Source organism: Rhinolophus sinicus, linkage group LG03 (assembly GCF_036562045.2).
Source record: "Rhinolophus sinicus isolate RSC01 linkage group LG03, ASM3656204v1, whole genome shotgun sequence".
Classification (NCBI taxonomy): Eukaryota; Metazoa; Chordata; class Mammalia; order Chiroptera; family Rhinolophidae; genus Rhinolophus; species Rhinolophus sinicus.
The window spans coordinates 110,338,181-110,365,850 of NC_133753.1; the positions used below are offsets into that span (position 1 = coordinate 110,338,181).

A 27,670-nucleotide genomic window follows, 5' to 3' on the forward strand; every position below is an offset into this window, starting at 1 on the left:
TCTCGCCTGTTCAGACCGGACCAATCGAGCGCGGAGTACGGGCAGCTCCGCTAGGCACCTCCAGCCGCCAGCCAAACGCGCGCCTCGCCTCGCGGTCGAGAATAACATATAGGCGCAGGGAGTTCGCAACAGGGAGTTCGCAACGTAGACTGCGCCTGCGCGAGGTTTGGCTGGGCCTGTGCGCCTCGGAGAGGGTGGCGGGGAGGGAGAGTCAGAAGCACGGAGGGGCGGGTTGGGGACGCGGAGCCGGAGTGGGGCGACGCGGCGCGGACATCGGGGCCGTATTCACTGCGCTGGACTCGGAGTGAGTTCCTATTTTATCCTCACCGGAGCATGAAACCTGGGCGGGGACAGGCCAGAGGGGCAGCGAGTGTCACAGCCGGCGTTGAGCCCGGGGCGTCCCGAGAGGAAACCGAGATTCTAAAGATCAGTGTGGAGGGGTTGGGTTGGCCTGAGGCTCCAGGAGATGTCTGGGGAGGGGCTGGCCCCCCAAGGGAGAACAGAGGCAGCGTATCTCTAATTCAGTGGTTATTAGCCTAGGTAGATTAATGAACTTGGGTAGGAAAATTACACCTTTATTGTCTCTGTGAAATTGAGCATTTCCTTTCCCGACTAACGAATAGCGTTAGCAGTGCCCCAAACTCCAAGACGAAGTCGTGATTTCAAGTGGTGATGAGTGTAAATGATAGTTGGAGATAGAGTATGTGCAACTACTACAAGCTATCATTTCCACTCATTAATACTTTAACATGTTGATAGATAGGATCTTGTTTTAGTGTGTTGAAAAGAAGCATATATACCTAGTATAGCATTAAGTTTGTTTTTAAGACATCTGATACCTATCTCGATTTTTTTTTGTTATCCTATGTATTTCATTTAATGCATGTAAACACTTTATTTAATGTGGCTAATTGAAATTTTAAGATTACATATATGCTAGCATTGTTTCTCTTGGAGTCTTTCTATTGGAGTCGCAGGCCTCACCAGCCATGGAATGGTGAAGGCCCTCTGCACTAGTGTCTCTAGGGCGCTAGTCAAGAGAGGCTGTCCTTGACCTGGGCTCAAAGCCACCCCAGTTCCACCGCTGGCCAGCCTTGCCCACAGCACTGCTGCAGGGCCCCCAGCATGTCACTCCCTACTTGGGCCTCAGTTATTAGTCTGCCGTCACCTCTGAGGTCTTCCCAGTGGTGATCTGATATAACCAGACCTTCAAATATTTTCATAATGGTTATTCTGATACTTTTTATGAAAGAATTTTAAGTATACAAAGCAGGACCTCTGGCCTAGCACTGTCCAATAGTAATATAATGTGTCCACTATGTAATTTAAAATTTTTAAGTAGCCACATTAAATAAAGTAAAAAAATTGTGAAACTAATGTTAAATTTTCTTTAGCCCAGTGTATCCAAAATGTTATCATTTCAACATGTAAAATAATTGTGTGTTTTACATTGGTTTTGGTTTTTTGTGTGCAAAGTCTTTGTAATCTGATGTGTATTTTGTACTTACAGCATATCTCCAGATTAGCTGTATTCATGTGCTCAGCAGCCACATGTGGCCAGTGGCTACCATATTGGACAGCACAGCTCTAGCCCATTTGTCTACGACTTTTGCAGAAAAGAAGTGCTTGAGTTAGCTTTCCTGTGCAGAGGCCCAAAATGCCAACAATTTTTTTCCTAATAATAAATGATTAATAGCTGCAATTTTTTGAACACCTATTAACTGTCAGGCATTGTGTTAAAAACATCTCATTAGTCCTTATAATCTCGTGGTGAGGCAAGTGGGGTTATCCATACCTTGCTGCTGAAGAAATTGAGGCACAGGGATATCATGTAATAGGCATAGTCACACAGCTCTGGCTAGGACTCAAACTCAGCTCTGATTTCAGCACTGTGCTCTTTTATCATGGTTTGGTAATATCCATAGCTTATATCTGTTGAGTGCCTAATATGCCAGCACTGTGCTGCACACTGTATATCTGAGACCTCAGTCATTGCTACAGTGTTGTGTGGGTGACATTATAGTTAGCCCCAATTTACAGGCGAGGAGACTGAGACTAGAGCATTGAGTGCCTAGGGACTCATGGATGGTTGTTTGGCAGAACTGAAGTCAGAGCGTAGGCTTTCTAACCTCAGGGCTCATGCTTGTAACCACTTCTCTGTCTTTCTGCCTTTTTGGACTATGAACCTGAGTTAACTTCAATATTTTTCTGACCTGTGCCAGGCCCTGGAGGTAAAAGCCAGAGATGGACCTTGTGAGACTCTCCCGGCTCTTTTCCAGCCCCCGCCCCATGGGACTGTCTGTCCTGCAATGCCTTGACCCTCTACGAGCCAGGTGGGCAGGAGCTAGGGGGTGGCCTGCTTGGCTGAGGGCCATGGGGCCGACTGGGCCAACATCAGCAGCCTTCAGCAGCTCGCCCTCTCAGTTGCCCCTCCGCCAGGGGAGCCAGAAGAACATGCACAACCGCAGCTCTGACCTGAGCCAGCCCAGCCCCATGGCCAACCAGGAGGAAGAAGAGGAGGAGAGTTTTGGGACCCTTTCTGATAAATACTCTTCTCGGAGAATGTTCCGCAAATCAACGGCCGAGTTGTATAACCTACGGCTCAGGGAACAGAGTGTTAAAGAAGACGAAGAAAATGAACTGGATCCAAAATCATGGCAAGGCCGGAGAAACACCCCTTACTGGTACTTCTTTCAGTGCAAATGCCTGATCAAAGAAGGGAAGGTGAGGGAACTTTTGGATTCTGCTGCTCCTGGCTCCTCCATTGATGGTAGTCCAGTACTTTGTGAGGGGCCACCTTGCTTTCTCAATCTCTAAAGGTTGGGATGCTCACGGCTCTCCTCTCCTCTGTCTTTCCTCACCTGGGTGCTGTACCAGGTGACCCGCCAGCCTCCTGGCTTTCAGTGCCCACTCCTCACTGCAGCTCTTGTATTCGTATCTCCAGCTTGGACTTCCCGGGGACTCCCGATCTGTGAATCCAGTTACCTCCTCACCATCTCCCTTACACTTACCCACATGGACCTGAAATTTTTGTTGCCAACCTTATTTTCCCTACACTTTCTTCATCTCACTAATTGGCAACCCCATTATTCCATCTGCCCAGGCCAAATGCTTTCAGGTCATTCCTAACTCTTCTCTTTCTCTCATCAACTTCAAAATGTCAGTCCTAACACTTCTCACAATCCCATGCCTGAATGCCCCCCCAGGCTTAGCCTGCTCCTTGCCCTCACAGCTGTTACCCTGGTTACTGGGCTCCCCACTGCTCTTGCCACCTTCTGCCTTGATGTCAGCTTACAGCATAGAACTTTCCAGTTAAAGCAGAAAGCAGATAGCATTAATTCTTCTCCAAAATTTCCAGTGTAGTCAGTGACATTGAAGGTGTTCACTTTATTAAGTATTGATAATGACATTCGTTTGTTTAAAATTCTCTTAGAGGTACATGTTGAAGATTTTATGAATGAAATGATGTCTGGAATTTGCTTTAAAAAATTCTGTTTGGAGGAGAAGTGCAGGGTATAGATGAAACAAGACTGGCTAAATATTAATAATCACTGTAGTTAGCTCTTCTCTCCACTTTTGTGTATATTTGAAATTTTCCATAATGAAAAGTTGAGAAATAAACAAAGAGAAGCCAGAGTCCTCACAATGGCTTACGAAGCCAGCAAGGTCTGCTACCACCACTCTTCACCCCTTGCTGGCCTCATCCCCCCATGTACTCTGCTGCAGCCACCCCCATCTCTTCTCTGCTCCTCCAACTCCCAGGCATCCTCCTGCCTCAGGGCCTTTGCTCTGGCCGTACCATCAGATAGCAAGGGGGCTTCTTCCCTCACCTCCTTCAGATCTTTGGTCACCCGTCACCCTGTAGATGAGGCCCTGCTTGGCTGTCATATCTAAAACTGAATCTCCTATATCCTTCTGGCACTTACTGCTTCATTTTTGTTCATAGCACATTTCACATGCTATATATTTTTCTTGGTCATCTCATTTGATGTCTGTCTTTCTGTACCAGAGGATAAGCTCTTTGAGGGAGCACCATCTTGATCTCAGCTATAGCCTCAGCAGATAGATCTTGCCTGGCACATAGTAGGACTCAGTAACTACTGGTTGAATGCATGGATGAAAAAAAAACAAAGGAGTGAAGCAGGGATTTGAAGGGGGATGGTTTAGGGGTGGGGATGGGGCAAAGACAGCCGTGGGCCAAGGGTGTTTGCAGTTGGAGGAAGCTAGTCGCCCAGAGCTGCCATCCTACAGCATCTCAAGAGGCTGTTGCTGTGAATGGCCCCCTGGTATTGAGCCTGCTCACCAACCACACTGCCCAGAACCCAGCCTCCCGTCCAGCTCACACCCAGGGGACAGGCCTATGGATGGGGTCATCAAGGGAAGCACGGGTCCTGAGATTCACAGAACTAACATTTTCTGAGGACCTACTGAGTGCCAGGCCTGGCTTCACAATAGGCCCACAGAGAGGCAAAGACTTCTTTGGCCCTTGCCCTCAAAGAGTTCACCGTCGGGCTGGAGGGAAGGTAGCCCACAGCAGTGGAGTTGAGAGTTCCCATAGATGGTGGGAAACGAGTGGGCTTTCCTTCCTGGCTACTGCAAAGCTCCTTGCTGTAGCACAGGGACCAGGAGACCAGTGGCACAGGCCCCGGGTGTGTATGTGGCTCCTGGGCAGGCCTGGTCTTGGGCTGAGGGGGGATCTGTCAGTCTCAGCCTCCCTCCCTCTGTTGAGGGTCTCTGAGGCCACCCTGAGCCCCCTCCCTTGTTTCCTCCTTCCTCCCCCAGCTAGCCGAGGCCCTGGACCTGTTTGAGAGGCAGATGCTGAAGGAGGAGCGACTCCAGCCCCTTGAGTGCAACTACACGGTGCTGATTGGGGGCTGCGGGCGGGCCGGCTACCTGAAGAAGGCATTCAAGCTCTACAACGATGTGAGTGGGGGGCAGGGGGTGGCAGGGACAAGGCTCCAAAAAGCATGGGTTTGGGGGTCAGAAAGAGCTGGATGCAGATCACAAATGTGTCACCTGCTAGTGCATGACCCTGGGCAGATGGTTTAACCTCCCTAGCCTCAGTTTCATCATCTGTAAAATGGAGATGGCACGTGAAGTCCTCCAGCATCTGCCTGGACCATGGCAGGCCCCACCCGTCCCCTTCTTTTTCTCCTGCTATTCCCACTTTGTTTGTGTTCCTTTTTTCTCATCCCTATCCTCACCCCCCCACACCTGCTCCTTTCTTCCAAAGCTGGTCCTTTGAAAAAGGGCTCTGATTTCTCTTGGAAAGTGGTGTTGCTTTACATTCACCCACCTCTGGGGTATGGTGTATTTGTTATTCTCAGAGCCAGGAAGCTGTTTCCTTTGTGAGTTGGGAAAGAGCTGAATTCTAGCACAAGTGATCCCATCTTCTCCTGTGGCCTGAAACTGGGACATCCTTTACTCCAACAAAATTTCTTGGGAGCCCTAGTCTTGTCATTTGGGATATTCCTACTCCAGGCCTGATAATCTGTAGCTGGAAGCAGGGGGAAGAATTGTGTTTACAAATGATAAAGTAACACATGCTTTAAAAGAGCTAATTAAATATCATGGCATAGAAAAACAAGAGTCTGCCCTGATCACCTAGCCAGCAGAAACACATTTTAGGTGCTAAGTGAAAGGGGGAGGGGCATTTCTTGTGGCTCTTGGTTAAGAGTCCTTAGCAGCACTTCCTTACCTTTGGAGATCCTTAAGAGACTTCCTACACACTGGGCCACTCTATTTAACCTTAGTTATTCTCCATTTGCTGCTTCCCCCCACCCCCCAACAAACCTTATTTTGGAATAGTTTTTAGATTTGTAGAAAAGTTATAAAGATAGTGTAGAAAGTTCACAAATGCCCCATCCCCCTTCTCCTATGTCAGCATTTTATGTCACGATGGTACATTTGTCAAAAGTTAAGAAACCACCATTAGTTCATTATTGTTAACTAAACTTCAGACTGTATTTGGATTTCACCAGTTTTTCCATTGATACCCTCTTTGTATTCCTGTATATCTGATCCGGATTCCCTTACTGGCTCCTCCAATCTGTCACATTTTCTGAGGTTCCTTATTTTTTATGACCTTGACAGTTTTGACGAGTACTTGTCAGGGATTTTGTAGAATGCCCCTTATTTGAGAATTTATACTTTTTCATGATGAGACTGGAGTTACGGGTGTGGGGAAAGAGTATCACAGAGCTGAAGTGCCCTCCTTGTACAAGGGGTTCGCAACACATCAGCATGACCTAGCACAGGTAACATTTATCTTGGTCACTTGGTTAAGTGGTGTTTGCCAGGTTTCTCACCGTGAAGGTGCTGTTTTCCCCTTTCCAGCCTCTGTTCTGTGGGTGTCCTTTGCAGCACTTATTACAGTTGTTGGTTACCTATATCTCTGCTGTGTGCCTCCCCCCCTAGATGTGTCTGTCCTGGTAGCCACTGGTGGCCAGTGCCTGGCTTGTAGTGTGTCCTTAGTACACATCTGTTGAACGTGTGAATACATTCGAAGTCGGAATCACCATCTTCACTTTTCAGATAAGGAAACTTGCCTGAAAGTTTCCGGAGAGATGCTGCATTGCCTTGTCCAGAGTTACTGGTAGAGTTGGGGGCTGAGCCCAAAAGGGCCTGACTGACTCCAAGAGAAGGGCTCTTCACATCCCTCCTCAGCAGCTTGTTGCCTGCCCTGGGTCAGGTGGCCCTTCTCTGGGAAACACTGAGTGCTCGGCTTTACCAGGAGCTCCATTACCCAGAGGGCTTGATAAGCACAGAGTCGGCTGCAGCCTGGGGTCTGTGACTCCACGGGGTGGGGGGACCTGAGATGTGTTGCAGTAGCATGCATGTGGCTGCTGCTGGTCTGGGGGCACTCTCCTACCTGACCTTGCAACAACTTTTCAAGGTGACAGTATCATCCCTATTTTTTCAATGAGGAGCTAACTTGCCGGTGACCCTTCAGTTAGTAAACATTGGAGCTGGGCTTTGATTGGCCCCACCCAGCTCTTTCCCAGACCAGATTCGCCCCAGGTCTCCTTAACAGTCAGGGCGACCTGGTGGCCAGATGTGGGAGCATTGGGAGGACTCTGCTTCAAGCACCTCAGGCCCTGGGGGCTGATGAGTGCCATGGGGATGATGGTTTCTTTCTTTTCTTCTCTTTTTTTTAATTAAAGTTTATTGGGGGTGACAATGGTTAGTAAAGTTACATAGGTTTCAGGTATACAATTCTATATATCACATCATCTATATATCACATTGTTCACCACACAGAGTCAGTTCTCTTTCCATTACCATATATTGGATCCACTTTACCCTCATCTCCCACCCCCCTGCCCCCTTACCCTCTGGTAACCACTAAACTATTGTCTGTGTCTATGAGTTTTTGTTTCTTCATTTGTTTCTCTTGTTCTTTTGTTGCTTTCAGTTTTATATCCCACGTATTTTGGTTCTCGACTTTTTCTGTCTGATTTATTTCACTTAGCATAATAATCTCAAGATCTATTCATGTTGTCACAAATGGCACTATTTCATTTTTTCTTATGGCAGAATAGTATTCCATTGTGTATATATACCACATCTTCTTTATCCAATCATCTATTGAAGGACACTTTGGTTGTTTCCATATTTTGGCCGCTGTGTATAAAGCTGCAGTGAACATTGGAGCACATATATCTTAACGGATATTTTCAGATTTTTGGGGTAGATACCCAGGAGAGGGATTGCTGGGTCATATGGTAATGCTATTCTTAATTTTTTGAGGAACCTCCACATTGCCTTCCATAATGGCTGAACCAACAGTGTATGAGGGTTCCTTTTTCTCCACAGCCTCTCCAACACTTGTTATTATTTGTCTTGTTGATGATAGCCATTCTGACTGGGGTGAGGTGATATCTCATTGTGGTTTTTATTTGCATTTCTCTGATGATTAGTGATGTTGAGCATCTTTTCGCATGTCTATTGCCCATCTGTATGTTCTCTTGGGAGAAATCAGGTCCTCTGCCCATTTTTTAATTGGATTATTTGTTTTTTTTGTTGTTGAATTATATGAGTTCCTTCTATATTTTGGATATTAGCCCGGGAAGCGTTGTTTTGAAAATCTTTTCCCATTCGGTTGGTTGCCTATTTTGTCGATGGTTTCTTTTGTTGTGCAGAGGCTTTTAACTTTGATATAGTCCCATTCGTTTATTTTAATTTTTACTTCCCTTGCCTTTGAAGTCAAATTCATAAAATCCTCTTTGAACCCAAGGTCCATAAGTTTAGTACGTATGTTTTCTTCTATGTAGTTTATTGTTTCAGGTCTTATACTTAGGTATTTTATCCATTTTGAATTAATTCTGGTACATGGTGACAGATAGCAGTCCAGTTTCGTTCTTTTGCACATGGCTATCCAGTTCTCCCATCACCATGTATTGAAGAGGCTGTCTTTCTTCCATTGTATGTTTTTGGCTCCTTTGTTGAAAATTATCAATCCATATTTATGTTTATTCCTGGGTTTTCATTTCTATTCCATTTGTCTGTGTGTCTGTTTTTCTGCCAATACCATCCTGTTTTGATTATTGTTGTTCTGTATTATAAGCTGAAATCAGGGAATGTGATACCTCCAGCATTATTCTTTTTTCTTAGGATTGCTTTGGTTATTCGGGGGTCTTTTGTGATTATCTGATAACTTTTTGTTCTATTTCTTTAAAAAATGCCATTAGGATTTTGATGGGGATTGCATTAATCTGTATATTGCTTTGGGTAATATGGCCATTTCAAGTATGTTGAGTCTTCTAATCCATGAACATGGAATGCCTTTCCAGGATAGTTTCTTGTTTGGTGCATCTGGGGTGCAGGGTCAGTTTTCAGAGTCCCTCTGCCTGAGTCAGGTTTGGAAAACCAAGCTCTGATGTGTCACTCAGCTCTGCGTCAGTGCAGGCCCCAATTCCAGGCCTGTGTAATGCAATGTGACGGAATCCTCTCTAGCTTCCTCTTGGGATATCTGTCACCTGTGTGTCCAGCTGATCCTGGAGCCACCTCCAAGTTTCTCCCCATCTCCACAGATGAAAAAGCGGGACCTGGAGCCCTCAGATGCCACCTATACAGCCCTGTTCAATGTCTGCGCTGAGTCCCCCTGGAAGGACTCAGCCCTACAGAGTGCCCTGAAGCTACGGCAGCAGCTCCAGGCCAGAAACTTCCAACTCAACTTGAAAACCTACCATGCCCTGCTGAAGATGACGGCTATGTGTGCAGACCTCAGGATGTGCTTCGATGTGCTCAAGGTGGGGACGCCCTCCCTTCCTGCCTCCCACTCGGGACCTGTGCTGTGTAGCGATGTGAGGCTGTGGCCATGTGTGCCCCTCACGCAGGAAGGTTCAGGGTCCAGTGAGATGGCCTGGAGCTGGGCCCTGGGGTTCACAGAGGAATCCGATGAGATTGCTCTCAGAGGCTCCCAGCCCCACGGGGGTGGTGGGTTTTGTGCGCTGCTGTGTGCTGTGTCCTGCTGTGTGAGACTCGGTGGTGTCACGAGGAGGGCAGCCTCACGGTGCTAAAGATGAGTCGGTGCTCAGCAGGGAGGGCCTCCTGCTTCAAAGGAACAGCAGGAACAAAAGCCCCAGTGTCCAGGGAGCTGTGGATTCTGACCGGTCCTTGTGTTGGGTTTGAGGGAAGCAGGCGAGTGGAAGTATGGGAGCACAGCAGAGGCCTGTGTGCGTAGAGCTTTGGCCTGTATCCTCTCCTACTCCTCAGCGGCCTCGTAAGAAGGGTTTTTATCCCGTTTACGGAGGTGACCAGGAGGGGGTTTGAGAAGGGCGGACCAAGAGCAGGGTGGTGGTTCTGCTTTCTCGGGTTGCAAGGATGTAAGACATGGAGTTAACACCGAAATGAAGGCTTGTAGGAAGCAGGGAAGGCTCTAGGTCCCCACAACTGAACCTCAGGAGAAGCAGGGTAGTGTCAAGGCTCAGCAAGGCCCTGGGCAGCCTTGTCGTCGTACTCTCCCCTCAGGCATGTCACACTCTTTATTCTTAGTGTTACCCAGAGACGTGGCTGCTTGCTGTCTCCCTCAGTACGTCACTGACAGACGCTTTTCCTCACTGCACATAGCAAGGTCCCTCCTGCCCATCCCAAGAGAGAGGACCTGATGGGCTGTCCGGCAGCTCGCGGTGCAGGGCGGCCTGTGGCCAGTCCCTGGGTTGGCTGCCTTGAGTGGCCTGCCCTGCTCGAAAGGCAGGATCATGGTCTCGAGCCTGGAGACCTTCCTGTGAGGGACGCATCCCTGCAGAGGGTGCTGTGCGCGAGGCCAGTACCGTAAGCTTCCGGAAGTGTGGCTGACAGGCCTCTGGCCTGACCTGTCCAGAGATGTCAGATTTGTGTTTTAGACAGGTCACTCTGCCTGGTGAGGGAGAGGGATCAGATAAGATACTAGCTGTGATGATGCAGGAGAGAGAACACAGACTAAAACTTCACTGAAGTGGAAGGGTCGGCAACGGGGAGGCGGGGGAATGGCAGTGGTGGGGTGGGAGCACCCATGCTGACAAGGGGCAGAGGAGAATGGGCTTGAGGAAGAGACCCTGAAGTGCTGAGAGGGGGCAGGAGTGTCTCAAGTAGGCAATGGCCAACCCCGACGGGCCCAAGAGAAGCCAGTAGTAACTAGTGCCCTGAGCACTTGCTGTGTGCAGGCACCACACCACCTCGTGTGGTCGGTCCCAAGATGCTCCAGGACAAATCCTGCCACAGATGAGGAAACTGAGACTGGGGAGTCTTGCCTGCACTCCTGCAGCTGGCCAGTGGTGAAGCTGGGACTTGAATCCAGCTCTGCAATTCCAAAGCCTTGAGTCCAGGTGCTAAAAGTGACCACTGGGGTGGTCTTTGCAGAGGGTTGCACAGAAATGATAGGAGCAGCTGGAAGAGAGGGCTGGGAAAGGGGAGGAGGAAATGCAGGCAGCAGTGGGACAACTCCGCTCAGGAGCTGGTTCTGAGCTGGCCCCAGAGCCGGGGTCAGGGCCCTCCTAGACACGCAGATGTGGGCCTGCCCCAGGAGTGTCTGTCATGAGTCAGACCCTTCGGGCGGGGCTGGGCTCTGCTGCAGGTTCCCAACAGGACCACCTCATTCCCTCCCCCAGGAAATGGTTCATAAAGGACATGCGGTCACAGAGGAGACCTTCAGTTTCCTGCTCATGGGCTGCATCCAGGACAAGAAGACAGGTTTTCGATATGCCCTGCAGGTATGTCCCTTCTGGCTCTGCCTGCCTGCCTCTCCTGCTGCCCCGCTTCTCCCGTATGCCCGTGTGGGGTGCACATGATGTCCGTGTATGCATGTCTTGAGCTCCTCCCCCTGCCCTGGGCTGGGTGTTTTATATTGGTGATCTTTTGGCTTTTGCAGAGCATAGTGCTCCCCCCACCCCTGACCAGCCTCGTTTTACAGCCGACAGGGAGAGCAGGCCCTCAGAGGAGGTGGCGGCATGGCCGCCCTGAGAGGGAGGGTGCAGCCAGCCCATGCTCTTCTACTCTGCTTGGCGGCCTTTGTGCAGCCAGCCCGCATTTACTAAGCTACGGTTCCTGCATGCCGCCGGCAGCACACCTACCTGGGGTGCTCGCTCAACCATCCTCTATCGGCCCCCAGCTCAGCATCTCTGTAGGGAACCCCAGGAGTTGCATGTAATCCTGGGAGAGTATCACGGACATCAGAGTTGAGACATGCTGCTCTAATCCCACCTCAGACCCCCAGAGAGAACCAACCCCCTCATCAAGTGGGGTACAGTACTAGTGGTGGTGGGTGCTCTCCTGCTTGTCAGCCACAGCTCACCTAGAGCCCTCCAGCTTCAGGGGGTGGCACAGAGCAGCAGCCGCAGCCTTACCTGGAATGTACCAGAAAGGCAGGGTCTCAGACCCTGCCTCCCCACTGTGTCCACATCAGGATTTCAGCGGGATCCACAGGTGGTTGGTCTGCACAGAGTTCAAGCCCCAGTGATCTGGGACAGCCCTGGACCAAACGCTTGCCTCCCCTCTGCAGACTCCCTGGAAGCAGGGGCCGCCGGCCATTCCCTGGCCATCAGCAAGCTTCTTTATAGTGCAAACCAGCCGAGACCTAATTCTTTCCTCTCCTTGGTCTAGATCTGTTCTAGTTATAAAAGGTCTGTAAGACTAGCAGCCGTGCACAGTGTCATGCACTTACTAAACTTCCTGAGCTAGGCACCATTAGCCCTGCTTTACAGAGAAGAAAACTGAGGCTCCCAGAGGCTACGTAACTTACCTAAGTTCCCAGTCACTAAGCGGCAGAGCTGGGATTTGAACCAAGATCCGACTGGCTCTAGAGTCAGAATCCCTGCCACCCTGGGATAGCATGTGTATCTCTGCAAAAACTCAGTTCGTCACCTGTGAAGGTGCCTGCCAAGACCCTAGCCCTCCTCAAGACCCTGTCTGGTGGACAGCCACCCTCTTGCCAGGTATGCCCACCTGGGCCTGACCTGCCCCCACCTCACCTGCACACTGGTCCCTGAGGGCAGGAAGTCAGATGCGCGCTCTGGGCCCACTGAATGTGGCCTCCCGTTGAGTCTGGAGACAGAGGAGCAAGCGAGACCTTGAACCCCTGTGGCGCTGTCTTGGTCACCCAGGCATGATCAGAGCAGCCCTTTTTGGAGAACACAGAACACTGTGCTGTGGGGATGAAAATGGTCTCATCTCAGAGCAAACAGGGCTAAGCCCACAGCTAGTGAGGCTCTTGCCTGGCGCAGTCTTCCTCTGCCCTCTGCTCCCGAGGACGTCTGAGAAGGCTGCATGGGGCAGAGCACACAGTCTGCACTCAGGACGTGCAGCTGAATCCAATCCCTAAGTTGTCTTAGACTCTTCCAGAACCTAGCCTCCTGGCTGTCCATCCCCAGGGAAGTACCAAAGTGGGCAGAGATCCAGGACCCAGTTTTAGGGAGCTAAAGGGAGGAAAGGAGTGGCACCCCCATGAAATCTCCCAGAGAGTTCCCAGACACTTCAGATTCTTAGTTGCCCAGGGCCTGGTGTGAGGTCAGATGCTCTCCGCGTTTGTCCCTCGCCCTTGGTGTTTGCTGGCTGTTTGCTGAGCCCGGTACCTGCTCCCTCCGGAGATGGAGCACAGAGCTGAGGCTGTCTCTCCCTGGCAGGTGTGGAGGCAGATGCTGAGTTTAGGGCTCCAACCAAGCCGGCACATCTACAACCTGCTGTTGGGGGCAGCTCGGGACTGTGGCCTGGGGGACCCAGACGTGGCCTCCATGCTGCTCCTGAGGCCCCGGGAGGAAATGGTGTTGCTCCAGCCCCCGGAAGGCAGGCGGCGGGCAAGGAGGGCAGCCCGGGCCGGGATGATTGACGGCGTGTCAGCCAGTCTGCATGTGGAGACTCTGGAGAAGCAGCTGTTTCTGGAACCTTCTCAGGCACTTGAAAGGCCTCAAGAGCCTCGGGAGGCCAGCGTCTCCAGCGAGGCCCAGCCTGAAGTGGAAACCAAGGTGGACCCTCCTGACACGGCCCTTGCCTCCTGGGGGCTGGAGGCCAACTTACTGACCTTGGGGGCCGTCCCCCCGGCTGTGGTCTCCTTTGGAACTGTGACCACCCCAGCTGACAGGCTGGCCTTGATGGGGGGCCTGGAGGGCTTCCTGGGCAAGATGGCAGAGCACGGGCTTCGGCCTGACATCAAAACCCTCACGTTGCTGGCCGAGGTGGTGGAGCCGGGGAGCCCTGCAGAGTCCTCGCTGCTGACTGTCCTGGACTCACACCAGGTGGAGGCTGACGTGACGTTCTTCAACACTCTGATGAGGAAGAAGAGCAAGCTGGGCAATCTGGAGGGGGCGAAGGTGAGGGGTGTGGAGGCAGGCACCGGTCTCTGGGCTGGGCCCCCCTTCTCTGCTCTGACCAGTCCGACTGCCGGACCTGGCTCCCTGCCAGGTGTCGTCCATTCCTGCCGTTGGGCAGACTGTCCCGAGCCCGTTCCGGGCTCTGCTGAGAAACTGGGAACTGAGTGATGAACCAGCCAGCTGCACTCCCTGCCCTCCTCAAGGAGCGCACCGATGGGTGGGAGGCAGACACCAAACACATTCGCCCACTGACAAGGGAAGGGGGCCGTGGTGGCCTGAGGCTGGTGGCTCCTGCGTGTCCCTACGCTTCAGTCTCTCTGACATCGCACTTTGTGCTAGACAGTGTTCTAAGAGCTTCCCCTCCATTTCTTCCTTTCCTGACCACCCCAGGAGGCACGCTGGTATCTGGCTTTCCCTGTTTCACATGTGGGGACGCCGGGGTTCTCACAGGATTTTGTTCATTCATACGACATGTGTCTATGTGGTGTCTTTTTTGCCAGGGCACTGACCTGGGCACTTGTGAGCATCAAATACGACAAAGACATAGCCTCTGCGTTCAGGCGCACAGCGCAGAGGGTACCTTTCCCTACATAAGCTAAATGTGATGGGGCCCTCCCTGACCCAGCCAGGCTGACAGGTGTCCTGTTCTCTCCCTCGCCCCTGCTCAGGCCTCTCAGCCAGCACTTCCCACACTGTTGGTGTTGTCTGCCACCCGGGACCGTGGGACCGTGAGCCCTCGAGGCCCCTGCTGTTCCAGGAACACTGAAGGCCCAAGTGTGGGGATGGATGGCAAACAGAGGAGCAGGAATATTAAGGGCATTCCGGGAGAAGGGACAGCATGTTGGAGACAGGCAAGCTAGGAGCCAGGTTGGATGTGGAGCGCAGCTAAACTCGGGGGGGGGGGGGGGGGGGGGGGGGTGGGCTCTGAGAAGTGGCTGGACAGGAGCCTGGGCCTTTGGATGCCCGGCTGAGGCCAGCAGGGGGCGCCTGAGGCCTGGGAGCAGAGCTGTGCCATGCCCCTGGAGTCTCCAGCATTCATCCCCTCGCTTTGACAGAGAAGGCTCTAGCCAGGGCTGGTGGGTTACAGCTTACTGGGTGCCATGTTTGTCCCCACAGGCGCTGCTGCCAGTCCTGGCAAAGAGGGGAATTGTCCCCAACCTGCAGACATTCTGTAATTTGGCCATTGCGTGTCACAGACCAGGGGACGGTCTGCAGCTGCTGGCAGACATGAAGGTGAGTGGGCCCAGGCCTGGGTAGGACCTGTGGTGCTGAGGGGCACTCGGGCGGTGCTTAGGAAGAAAGCTGAGTGGGGGAAGGAGTGGGGGCCCTCCCAAATCCCCCAGGTCTCTGTACCCAGACAGGATAACTGTGGGAGGGGGCAAGGGGCAGGGGGATTGTACTACCTTCAAGTGTAGAATGATCATTGGCCCAATTTGGGAGAAAGGACCTGGTGAGCTGCTGCAGGAATGGGCGTGCAGAGCAAGGATGTTACAGTCTTGAAGATGGCAGTGGGTGAGAGTGAGGCGTGGGGACAGGTCTGGGCCCCAACACTGGAGGGATAGAGGGTAGACTGGAGCAGGAATGTATCAGAATTGTTGGGGGGCAGGGGTGCTGTAAATCCACAGCCAAGAGCTGGGGAAGAGGTCTCCTGCCCGTGGTTTACTGCCTGAGTCTGTTAATCTCTGAGAGCAGCATTCTTCTCTCTCAGTTCTCAGGGCTGAGAGGGGAAGGGACTTAGCCGTGTGGGGTGGATCTGCAGAGCGGGCATGCGTGCTTTCCTTTTGTTGCTCCGAGGTTCTGCCCTTCTTGTCCCTGGTCGCTGGTCTGCAGAGCAGACCTGACGGGCAGAGTAACTCCCCAAGCCAGACATGCCGCAGTGGCTTAGCCGCAAGGGTCACTGTCATCTCGCTGATTGTGTGATGTTCCAGAAATCCCAGATGGTCCCCAACACCCACATCTACAGCACTCTCATCAACGCGGCTCTCAAGAAGCTGGACTACACCTATCTCATCAGTATCCTGAAGGACATGAGGCAGAACCGAGTCCCGGTGAATGAAGTGGTCATCCGCCAACTGGAGTTTGCCGCCCAGTACCCACCCACCTATGACCGGGTATGTGCACCGAGCTCTAATGGGCCCATGGTCTCCTTAACCAATGCCATCCTCACCCCGGTTCTGGCCTTCTGGGGTTGGTATGCCCTTGCTTTAAACTGTCAGTGGCTTCCCTTAGGAGCAATGACAAACTCCTTGGACCCGGTCCCTGTGGCTCCTTCATGTCAGGCCACTCTTCCTTTTGTTTACTCTTCAGTCCCACAAAACTTTCATCCTTTCTAGATAACACCAGCCAGTTTCCTGCCTTAGGCTTTTTGTTTTCTGTATCCCCCTGCTTTTCACACAACTGGCTCCTTCTCATCCAGGAGGTCTCAGCTAAATGGCTTTCTCAGAGATGCCCTGCGGGCTGCCTCCCTTCCCTTGTCACCATGCTTTACAGCCTGTGATTACATGTGCACACACGTGACTCTTGCTCCTAGAGGCGGAGACGGTCTGCCTTGCTCACCTGGATCCCTGGTGCCTGCCCATTACCTGATAACCAGTAGAGACTGTTGTCAAGTGAATGGGGGTGACACTAGGGCAGTGACACATTGCTCTGCAATGGCCACTTCTCTCCTTGCTGCTCTGTGGCTGTCAGGCTCTGGGGGTTGTTTTTAGGTCCACTGAGTCAGATCCTGTGCTGATCAACTCCAGAGCAGCTGTGGCCTGGAGGAGCATGAGCCCGATGGGGAGGGAGCTAAGTTGGCAAGGACACGCCAAGCCGTGGGGACATGGGGTCAGGGACAGCTGTGCAGCTGATGCTTGAGGAAGGCTTAGTAAGAATTAGCCAGCCGTGGAGAGTATGCCAGGCAGAGGGCACAGCTGGGCACTTAGGCTTGTCTTACTGACTCTTAAGGGTTCTTTATGTATTCTGGATACTAGTCTTTTGTTGGTTGTGTATGACAAAAATCGAGTTAGCCGACTGTCTCTTCCCTGTGTGGTATAGGGCCCACTAAGGTCTTCTCAGGTTCAGGCAGCAGTCACCAGACTACCACTGGCCTTAGAGCTTATTGTATTCCAATCATATTCATACTCCCTTATGGTGGTGGACGGATTTCTGATAGTCAGGTGTCGTGCGAGGCGGCCTGCGGGGTCTCTGGTCCCGCTCCCCATATAAGAACACAGGACATGGTGAGGCCAAAAAGGAACACCCACGGAGCCATAGATAGGGGAGTTATACCACTGTAGTCTCGCTGGCGGCTGCGTTGGAGACACAGGAGGCAGGAGCCACACTATCTGCAACCTGCCGTCCACTTCTCTCTGCCAACCAACCTCACTTGCTAACTGCAATCCGCTCTTGCTAGCTCAGCCACCATCCTCTTGCTAGCCCCCATTTTTTGCTAGCGTAGCCCCAGCCGTTATATTAGTGGCCAATGGCTCACTGGTTACAGCTGATGGCCAACTAGCCACAGCTGACGGCCAACTAGTCACAGCTGATGGCCATCCAATCACAGTTGATGGCCATTTACTACCTGAGCCAGCACCTTTCCATGTGAGGCCGAGGGCCTGGAAACTTCACTCCTGGCTGTGTCCCCACATCAGGTTTTTACTTTATGTACTTTCAGGCTCTATTAGGTACATGCAAGTTTAGAATTGTTAAATCTTTTGAATCAACCGTTTCATCATGTGGTAAGCCTTTCTCTCTGATGCTTTGTCTGTTTCTTCCATCTATCCTCTACCAGCTTCCTTTGGTATCTGCCTAGGACATTTTGTTTGCTCCTTTTCTTTCCACCTCTCTGTAGAGACCGCTGCAGCAGTGCTGAGATGAGGGTAAGAAGGGAGACAGTGGCTGTGGCGAGGGGCGCCACTCGTCAGACTGTGGAGGCAGTTGGTGGGACCCAGCGGTTGTAGCCTGGGGGCCAGGGGTGACACCCCTGCTGGGTTTAGGAGCAGGGCCAGCACAGTTAGGAAGGACTGTCTGCAGTGGAAGTCTGGGTCTGCCTCGTCCAGCAACTTTGCTTCTCTACAGTACACTACTCAGGTATTGAGTAGCTTTTGTGCCCTTTCCTCTTAACCACCTGGAAGAGGGAACAGTTTCCCTGAGGCTAGGCCATCTGCTGTGGTTTGGGATTAGCAGTAGGTAGTGTGTAGTGATTCTAATTGTGCTCCTTGAACCCCTGAATCCCATGCTTTTCTAATTACAGTACAAAGGGAAAAACACCTACTTGGAGAAGATTGATGGCTTTAGAGCTTATTATAAGCAGTGGCTGAAAGTGATGCCAGCAGAAGAAACCCCCCATCCGTGGCAGAAGTTCCGGACCAAGCCTAAGGGGGACCAAGACAGCGTTCCCGAGGCTGCTATGGACGGAAGCCATGGGGGCAGATGATGGGGAGGCCCTGGGGGACCTCCAGCAGAGCTGGAACAAAGTGCACAGCCTACGTAGTGCTCTGTGGGAGTCCCAGGAGTCCCTTTCATGCTAAAGACACACGAACATTGCTGTAGCCTCAAGCATGAGAAAGGTCCGGCCAGAGGAAGAGCTGCAGCATTTTGCCGGCATTGGAATGAGGACAAATGCTGGGCGTAGGGTGCCTGACAAGTTCATAGTAGGTCACAGTGCAGCTTGGGCCACCTTGGCACGTCATCTTAGGCTATCCTCGCCTGACAGGTTGTAATCACTGATGAGAAAAATGAACTTGATCAGGGTCTCACGGCATGGATGAGGTGGAGTCAGTATCATGCCCCAAGGGCGACTGGTCTCCAGGGCCCCATAGACTCCTGGCTCTGAAAGAATGAATGCAGGGCCCAAAGGTTTCAAGATTTATTTTTATAAATCATAGCTGATGAACACCAAAGCCTTCACATGTAGAGACCATGTTCCAACTCAGGCCTGGGGTACCACTCTGCAAGAAGAGCTGCTCCCAGGAAAGGGGGCGGCATGATAGGCAGAAACCTGCAAATCTGAAGTCCTGGGTGGAGAGGGGTCCAGGCCCGAGGGCCTGCCTCAGCCGGAACAGCCCCGGCAGCCGCAGTGCGTGCACTCAATGATCCGGCCCTGCAACAGAGGACGGCTGAGACACTGCACCCCTTCATGTGCCACCCCCACCCCCAGTAATGCTCTCGCCAAGAAGGCTGGCAATGGGACAGTCACTCCATATAGGACACCTCAGAAACTCCGTGCCAGTTCTGCATGGGGAAAACTTGGTAACTTGGTTCCCTCATGAAGATGGAAACAGCTGTTGTTCATACTAAAGTTACATCTCTGTGTGCATTTAATTTACGCAATTCAACATAAACACTTTTTCCTCTCCAAAAAAGGGGGGGAAATCTGTGAATGCCTCTTGTTACCCTGTGAAGTGAGCATGACATACTGTGCAGTAAGCTGGAGGCGGATATGCTACTGCCGGGGTCTCAGGGCCTCGCCTGGGCAGTGGAACTTTCTAGTGAGGCCCCGAGAAAGAAGGGTGTGCACTTGAATCCCCCAGGGGGACAGTCTTCGCCCACCTTGGCCAGGGGCCTGCCTGCCCAGCAGGCAGAAGACCCCAGAGCAGTGGTTTCTATTTATTTTCCTTTTTCCTCTTTTTTGGAGTAGGACTTGTCTAAGCAAACAAGATCTGATAAGTTAGGTGAAACCCAACCAACTAAATCTAAAGCAGGCTGTTTTGGCCCCAGGGCAGGCTGGGGCAGCACCCCTACCAGGCACTGCCATGGAATCCTGGTGTTCTCAGATGAGGGGGGCTTCTGCCACTCTGCCATCTGTCTCTGCCTGCCCCCCTCCCCCACCCCGAAAACTAACACCCAGGGCCTTCCCTTGGGGAGGCAGCCCTTGCTCACTTTCCACTGCTCAGAATGCCTGTCCTTGACCTTCCAGACGATTCAGGGAGATAGCTGCCTACTGGAGCTGAAGCTCTATAAGTTGTAAGTAGTATGCAGAGTCAGGGGACTGTGATGCGACACCTGACCCAGGTGTGAAAGGCTGACCCAGAAGATGGGCAATGGGGCCTGACCTCCCAGCTGGGCTAACAATAGTCAGCTAAGAGGCTACACTCAAAAGGCATGAATGGCTAATGGCCAGGCAGTAACTTCCCGGCCTCCTCCTGCAGCTCCATTTCAGAGGGGCTCGCTCGCGTCCTGAGCTCAGCTACTGCACACCCAGCACCATTCCCGAGCTGCCCATTCCTGAGCTGCCCAGCCTAGTTTGGAAAAGTATGTTCTGACAGATGAAATGCAGTGTAATTAAAGCATCATAGTGAAGAAAAGGAGGCCTGGAGAAAAAGATGGCTGAAGGGTGAGCACTGCTGACCAGCCACCCTTCCCTAACTTAGTCCCAACCACTGTGAGGGTGGGTGTCGTTACTCCCGTGTCGTAAGTGAGGCATGAAGTTCAATCACTTGCCCAAAGATGGAGTGGCCCCAGACCTAGCAAACATGATTACTGCCAAACTACCTAGCATGGATTCCTGGAGAGAGGAATTTACTCCCAGGTGGAATGGCCAGCAGCACATCCAGAGACCAAACTATATTCCAGCCCCCAAAGAGTGTAAAATCCTTTGGCGTCAACTAGGACAGAAATCTGAACTGAATGTAACATCAAACTCAATCATCAGACATTGTATAGGAATAGAGACATTACCACTTCCAGCTTGCTTTTGGGGACTCGGCAAATGCAATTTGTCCCAAAATTGGTGTCCCGTGTCTGAATGCACCGCAGGCAGCATAAGTTCTCGTACCCCTGCTTTTTCCATTTTGCGATCAGGTTTTTGTCTGCGTAGCCTTCTTTAATACAATATTCATATAGTTCTGTCAAAAAGATGGGGAAAGGGCATCAGTCCATGGTGTCAGCTGGCCCCTCCCCTGGCCCATCACTACCTCATTAAAAAAGACTATTTAGCCAACAGTGTCCCCTCCCCACCTTTTTTAGTGGTTAAAAAGAATCATGAAACTTGCTGAGGCTGTTAGATCCATTACTTAAATAAATCTGAAAGCCACTCAGGCAAGAAAGGCCAAGAGTGCATTCAGCCCCTTACCTCTGCTGATGGCTTTCCGCTTGTAGAAGAGGTCAAAGATATAGCGGGTTTTCTGGTGATGGATTCTGAAGATGGGCCATAGAGACTCCACTTTCCTCTTCCCCTCGTGTGGCTCCGTCTCAGCTGGGGAGAAGGGGGCGTTGTGTTTTGTTTTAGCAGGGAGGGTTAATCTGCACATCTGATTTTGTGGTGTTTTTTTTGTTTTGTTTTATTTTTTAAAATAACTAGGAATAAAGAATCAATTCTATTTTATACCCACCAGAGTGGCTATAGTCAAAATGAGACTGACAGGTATTGAGGATGTGGACCAATAGGAATTTTCATACGCTGCTGGTGGGAAGGTAAAATGGTGCAGCTGCTGTGAAAACAGTCTGGCGGGGGAACTGGATGTACACATGTACACAAAAGCTTGTACAGGTAACCCCCGTATAACACAGCACTTCTATAACACGGTTCGAGAATTGGGGAAACCCTTCGTACAACCCGGCATCCTAGAACATGGTTTCACTCTAACAGTTTGAGAATTAGAGAAATCCCTGAACAACACGGAACATAATAAAAACTTAGTAGTGATGACGAAGAAAACATTTAATACATATTAACATGTTATAGTTTTGGTGAAAATTGCTTTAATGAAGATATTTCCCTTAATTATAAAAATATAATAGTCTGTTTTCTTAATTTTTGGAACCTAACCCCCCTTTTTTATACTAGTTCTTTGTTTTGTATAATACAGATTTGTATAACACAGGTTTTTAGGAACACAACGATGTATTCTATGGGGATTACCTGTATGTAAGTGTCCACAGCACCATTATTCACAACAGCTAAAAGGAATAACCCCTGTGTCCATCAACTGATGCACAGATAAAATGTGACCTAGCCACACAATGGAATATTATTCAGCCATAAAAAGGAAAGAAGTACTGACATACCACAACCTGGAGGAACCTTGAAAACATTACACTAAGTGAAAGAAACTAGTCCCCAAAGGCCACCTATTGTATGAGTCTGTCTTTACAGACAAAGTAAATTACTGTTGCTTAGAACTAACTGGGAGATACGGGGAAAAGAAGTGGGGAGAATGACCACTAAAGGGTATGGGATTTCATTTTGGGGTGATGAAATGTAAAATTGATTGGGGTGATGGTTGTTGCCCAACTCTGAATATACTGAACACACACCCCTTAGCTGAATACTTTAAAAGGGCAAGTTTTACATATGATTTATATCTTAATAGAGCTGTTTTTTAAAATTAAAGCAAAAACATAAGCCACATGATTTAAACATAATTGTTTTAAATTTAAAATAGTTTTAATAAATTAGAAACCAAAGAGTTTAAGAAATCATTCAAAGATAACCTCTGGTAACACCCTGGTCTTCATCCTTCTAGACCTATTTCTACAGCATAATAATTTCTCAAGGTAATTCTGGGCCTATAGATGGACATCTAATTTCATTTCCTGAAGTCCGTTAGGGATAAGAGAGAGGAAAAAAAAGGACAAGTCTGAAAGTTCATAGCAGCGGGCCTTCAGGAAATAACTGCTCTATCAGTATATAGGGGGTCAGGCAGCAGCTCACACCTGCCACGAGGCAAGTCTTTCTCTCAGCTGTCACAAATTCGTCTTTGTCTACCACCACCTCTTGGTTTTTAGGGCAGAGGGGAAAGGTGAGGAATGGTAAAAAACCTGTATCTCCCTTTCTCCAACTTTGAGGCCATTTTATTACCTAGGACTTATAATTCAGCCCAACAAACAGGATTCTGATCCATTGCGGGTGTCAAGGACACAGCAAATGCACACTGCGTACCTGCCAGGGGCGAGGCTGTGCTCTGGGTGCCCAAGACACAGCCGCGGGGAGGACAGACAAGGCCTGCAGCTGAGTTCCAGGAGAGGGAAGCTGATTACCACCTGGTGCTAAGTGGTAATGGCATAGGGAAAAAGAAAACATGGAAGGAGATGGCAAGTGGGGAAAGGGGGGACTGCCATTTTATATAGGTGATCAAAGTCACACAGGAGACATCTGATCAGAGGAGACCTTAAGAAACAAGGGGTATTGGTGGGCTGGGAGGTGGGTGCAATGAGTGAAGGTGGTCAAAAGGTACACATTTCCAGTTGTAAGTCCTGGGGATGTAATGTCCAGCATGGTGACTATAGTTAACAATACCATTTTGTAGATCTGAAAGTTGCTGAGAGTAGATCTCAAAGTTCTTATCACAAGAAAAAAAAATTGTAACTGAGGTGATGGATGTTTACTAAACTTACTATAATCATTTTGCAATATACACTTATATCAAATCATGTTGCACACCTAAAACTAATACAATGTTCTGTCAATTATATCTCAATTTAAAAAAGAAAAATGAGGGACAAACATGCTCAAGAGGCAGAGCAAACAGCAACGCTAAGATGCTGAGGTGGGACTACGTGTGGATCAAGGAAAAACAGAGCTGGGGGAGGTGAATGAGGGGGGGAGGTAGGGGATAGAGCTCGAGGGAGCTGGGGTGAGTGTATGTCTGGCCTGGGAGGCCCCAGGACTTTGGTTTTGCTCTGATGGGGAGGTGAACCACTAAAGGGTCAGTGGTATATGACTTAAAACCCTCACCCTGGAGAAGACTCTAGGGAGAGGAGACGCAAGAGGCTATTGCGGTAATCCAGATGAGAGGTAAGGGTAGCTGGACCAGGTGGTGGGGGTAGATGGGATAAAGGAGTCAAGATTTTAGATTCATGAATTTTCTAAGATTTCACTATGCATAATTTCAAATATACAGAAAAGAAAACAGTTTACTGAACTCCCAAGTACCTATCACTCAGCTTCAACAATAACAGCTAGCTTTATTTTATCTAGTTCTGCCCACTTTGGGGAGTGAAGGAATTGGAAGTATTTTAAAAAGGAATCTCAAACATCAAGCATCACATTTGTAAATACATATGTATCTCTAACATACTAATGACTTTAAAAAATACCTACGTATGTCAATATCCCACCCAACACAATCAACCATTTCCTTATTAGCATCCCATAATCAGTCCATGTTCAATTTTCAGATTGCCTCAAAAATACCTGTTGACACCTGATGTGTCTGAACTAAGATTCAAACAATGTCCAGATGTTGTCTTTGATTGACTTGTCTCAAGTCTGATTTATCTGTGACAATTTTCCCTCTGTTCTGCCACCCTTTTTAGGAATCTGGATGTCTTGGATGCTTGGATAGGAGGAATAAAAGAAAGAGGGGAGTCAAGGACAGCTCCACAGTTTGTGGCCTAAGAAGGGAAGCAGCTTTGGGGTGTGAATGAGGATTCAATTCTGGTCATGTTAAGTTTGAGATGTTTTTAGATACCCAAATGGAGCCACCCAATAGGCAGTTGGTGTTTAATCTGGAGTCAAGGCTGGAGAAGACATTTGGTCACCTGGGTAAAGAATGTCGAAAGTCACGTGACTGGATGAGACCACTGATGGAAGGGCGGGGGTGAGCATGTACCTCCCCCACAACTTCAGTCCCTTCCATCTACTCTCCCCCAACCCCAAAAAAAGGTAGTGAAAGGAAAGGATTGTTGCGGTTCTGAGCCCCTTGGACAGTCTTGGCTATCACTTTGTGCAGGTCCACACACAAAGTGGAAGGCAGCTTTCAATGGGTGATGCGTCCTGCTACTCTGAGGATATGAAAAGAGGCCAGAGGCAGGAGATACCACAGCATAAACTAGACTTCGGTTTCTGCCTCTTTGCTAATGCCAAACACTGCCCCATTAACTTCAAAACCTGGGTAACAGTCCTTTTAAGGTACTAGTCTTTAAAAGTCTAATGAAATGTTTATTACGCAAGTGTTGACTATGCTTGATTTTCAATTAGTTTTAAAAAGTCCTTATAAAAACAAAGGTCTTCACAAGTCCTGGTCACAGTGCAGAGACAGTCCTTTGCCAACCTCCACAGAACCTCTGCCACACGATTCCCGTCTCTGCCCCTTATCCCTACACCAGTCTTTTGGTTTTGGTGACTTACAGGGTGACAGTGCCTATACAAAAACTTGCGTGATGAGCTCAGAGACATATGAAGATCTGAGCTAGGAAATACTGGGGAACTAAAAAAGAAAACAAATTTTCCTTCCTAAGATAACAATGCCAACTGCTTCAATAAGTGAGTTGTCCTGTACATGGCCCTCAGATCAGGAAGAAGTAAGGGCCTGCTAATGCCACTGGCTTTGGGACTTTCTGTGCCAAAGGCCACACAAAGGTCCCCCATGGCCTAGGAGTACAGCCACAGATTCCACAGGCCAAACTTGTGCTGGAGGCTCCAAACTAGAAGCTGGCAGTCCCAGCCAGCCTGAAGGCACGCTTTGTTTGGTTCTTCCCATAAAAACTATTTTTTTTTTAAGTTTGAATTTTAAATTAGAAGAGTTCACATAAAACAGCTAGATTTTTGGCTTCTCTTGGGGAAAAAAAAGGTAGCAAATTTGGTTATGCTGAGCCTGCATTCCAATGGTAAAATGGGTTTGAGGTAAGTAGCAGTTTCTGCCCCTCTCCAGGCTTCCACATCCCCAGAGCTCCCCACTGTTCCCAACACTGAAGCCAAGTCTGGTCCCAGCTGCCATCCACTGTTTTCTTTGTAGTGGTAGGAAGAGCAAAATGGGAAAGCAAAGAAATGCTAACAGGCTATCTGGTTAATAAAAATGGGAGAGAAAAGACTTGTTTTGGAGTTAAGAGTATCATATACATCTAAATACCCAAAAGTCATCCCTTAAAAGAGGAAGTAACATTTGTGACAACATGGATGGATCTTGAGAGTATGATGCTGAGCGAAATAAGTCAGACAGAAAAAGCAGAGAACCATGTGATTTCACTGATATGTGGTATATAAAACAAAAACAACAAAAGAACAAGACAAACAAATGAGAAACAGAAACTCATAGACACAGACGATAGTTTAGTGGTTACCAGAGGGTAAGGGGGGTGGGGGGTTGGAGATGAGGGTAAGGGGATCAAATATATGGTGATGGAAGGAGAATTGACTCTGGGTGGTGAACACACAATAGGATTTATAGATGATGTAATACAGAATTGTACACCTGAAATCTATGTAATTTTACTAACAACTGTCACCCCAATAAATTAAAAAAAAAAAGAGGAAGTAGATTTATTTTCAAGGATTTACAAAATCTGATTTATTACAGCATTCTCCAGTTTCTTTATTTTGAATAAAGATCTGTGTGGGGACGAAATCTTTCAGCTCAAAATGATCTTGATAACTAAGTTCTAGGTATTTAATAGAGGTTTTGAAAGAAGGAGGCAAAGTAATTTAACACTGATTTAATTAGTACTTATTGCTGGAGGTATGACTTCATAACACGGGTTAATTACCTAAAAGCTTTAAAAAAACGATTACTTTAGAAAGTAATTTAGTAAATCAATAAAAAAAATGTTTTAAAAAAAAGTAATTTAGTAAGTGGTAACACTGTGATCAAATAAGGCAAACAGAAGCTTGGGTATTCAAATAAGATTTCCAAAAACCAAACTACACTGAATTCACAAAGTACAGGATCACACAGCATTTAGAGGGAAATGAAGATGGCGCATTCTGGAAAACTGGTAGATGATGCAAAAACAAAGATGATGAAAACAGTGTCAGAGACAAGAAAAATCTGAATAAAATGTTTCAGAAAAAAGTGAAAAAACAGGATTTTCCCAAGTAAATATATTCAGTATGATTTTAAATATACATCCAGCCAAAGCAGTAAATAATTACAGGTAGACTATTTGCTTTATATTCCCTAAAGCTTTTATATTCAAATTTGTCCAAAAATATTTTTGAGGACCTTTTCATTAGTGTTATCTTACTTTCCAACACTTACTGTATTCCCCTAGTTAATACGTAAACAAAACATGTCAGTGTCAGGAGGTCACAGTGTTGCACTCTTTGCATTTATACTTGCATTTATGTCTGTCCCCTGGAGGCATTTAAGCCTGTGACCCTTGGATGCACCCCACCAAAACAGGAACTCCTCCACTCACCTTCTCTCATCTTTTGATCTAATTCATCCAGTGTTGGCTCAATCAACTCCCAGCCATCAGGAGGAGCTTTCCGGCTTCTTTTGACTTTAGGCATTTTATTCTCCCACAAGATACTTTGCGAAGATCTGGAGGGGAAAATTAAATGAATTGGTTTCTGAACCTCAGATACCCAAAGGAGCTCTTCACCAGCTACCATTCTGGTTCATATTCACTTCCATGTTATCTCATCTGTAAAATGGGGATAATAGAACCTACACTACAGGGTCATTGTAAAGATTTAATTATAATTGTGTATAACATACATGGCATTTAATGTGTGCTTAATCGATTTTTGTTATTATCATTAACGGATATCAACTATGAGCCTGCCCTGTTACTGGATATTGGGAACATAGAACAATGAATAAGACACAACCTCTGTCCTCAATAAGGTGACATTCTAGCAAAGAGATAGAAAGTAAAAAGACAATTACAATACAGTATGAAAAGAATTATGATTAGGGGAGCTGAGAGAATGAGTGCTCTCATGAGGGAAAAAGACAGTATAAAACCAAAGTACCTTAGGGTCTGCTTCCCAAGAGTGTAACAGAAAAATCTCTGGTCTCTTCAGTTAGAGGCTTAGGTTCTTGTCCAGCTCTACCAGTTACTCTGTGACTTTTGGGGGAGAGGGTCACATTCCCTTCCTGGTCCTCAGTCTCATCTGTAAAATAAGGGCAGTGGAATATGAGTAGCCAGATTGCCAAGTTCTCTTTTAAACCCAACAAACATACTATATAGAGACAAGTCATGTAAAGCCCATACAGTAGTCCAACTCAAATGTAAACAGC

The 27,670-nt window shown here is 48.8% G+C and overlaps 2 protein-coding genes across 7 annotated transcripts in view; one reads left to right on the top strand and one right to left on the bottom strand.

The window, feature by feature from the left end:
* The first annotated feature begins 12 nt into the window (after positions 1-12).
* On the top strand, positions 13-19,147 carry PTCD1 (pentatricopeptide repeat domain 1). Of its 4 annotated transcripts, none has more exons than XM_074328535.1 (10): positions 38-164; positions 2,223-2,724; positions 4,783-4,923; positions 9,033-9,251; positions 11,091-11,192; positions 13,101-13,784; positions 14,453-14,635; positions 14,901-15,017; positions 15,713-15,895; positions 18,019-18,342. In XM_074328535.1, the coding sequence occupies exons 2-10, from the start codon at positions 2,245-2,247 to the stop codon at positions 18,199-18,201; spliced, it is 2,292 nt and encodes a 763-aa protein (XP_074184636.1). In that variant the 5' UTR covers positions 38-164; positions 2,223-2,244; the 3' UTR covers positions 18,202-18,342. The 4 variants fall into 4 exon arrangements, with proteins under 4 accessions (XP_019573876.2, XP_074184636.1, XP_019573875.2 ...); XM_074328534.1 differs by lacking the exon at positions 38-164 and adding an exon at positions 174-304; XM_019718317.2 differs by lacking the exon at positions 14,453-14,635 and having other exon boundaries at positions 13-164; positions 18,019-19,147.
* Positions 18,621-27,670, bottom strand: part of BUD31 (BUD31 homolog) — a 10,077-nt gene continuing 1,027 nt past the window's right edge. For 2 of the 3 annotated variants that reach the window (XM_019718328.2, XM_019718330.2), the window contains exons 2-6: positions 27,403-27,543; positions 26,844-26,968; positions 20,839-20,961; positions 20,445-20,611; positions 18,621-18,867 (exon numbers count right to left, since the gene is read on the bottom strand). In XM_019718328.2, coding sequence (XP_019573887.1) covers positions 18,817-18,867; positions 20,445-20,611; positions 20,839-20,961; positions 26,844-26,937 — 435 coding nt within the window. In that variant the 5' untranslated portion in view covers positions 26,938-26,968; positions 27,403-27,543 and the 3' untranslated portion in view covers positions 18,621-18,816. The remainder of the gene's footprint in view (positions 18,868-20,444; positions 20,612-20,838; positions 20,962-26,843; positions 26,969-27,402; positions 27,544-27,670) is intronic. The other variant, XM_019718331.2, reaches the window with a different exon arrangement.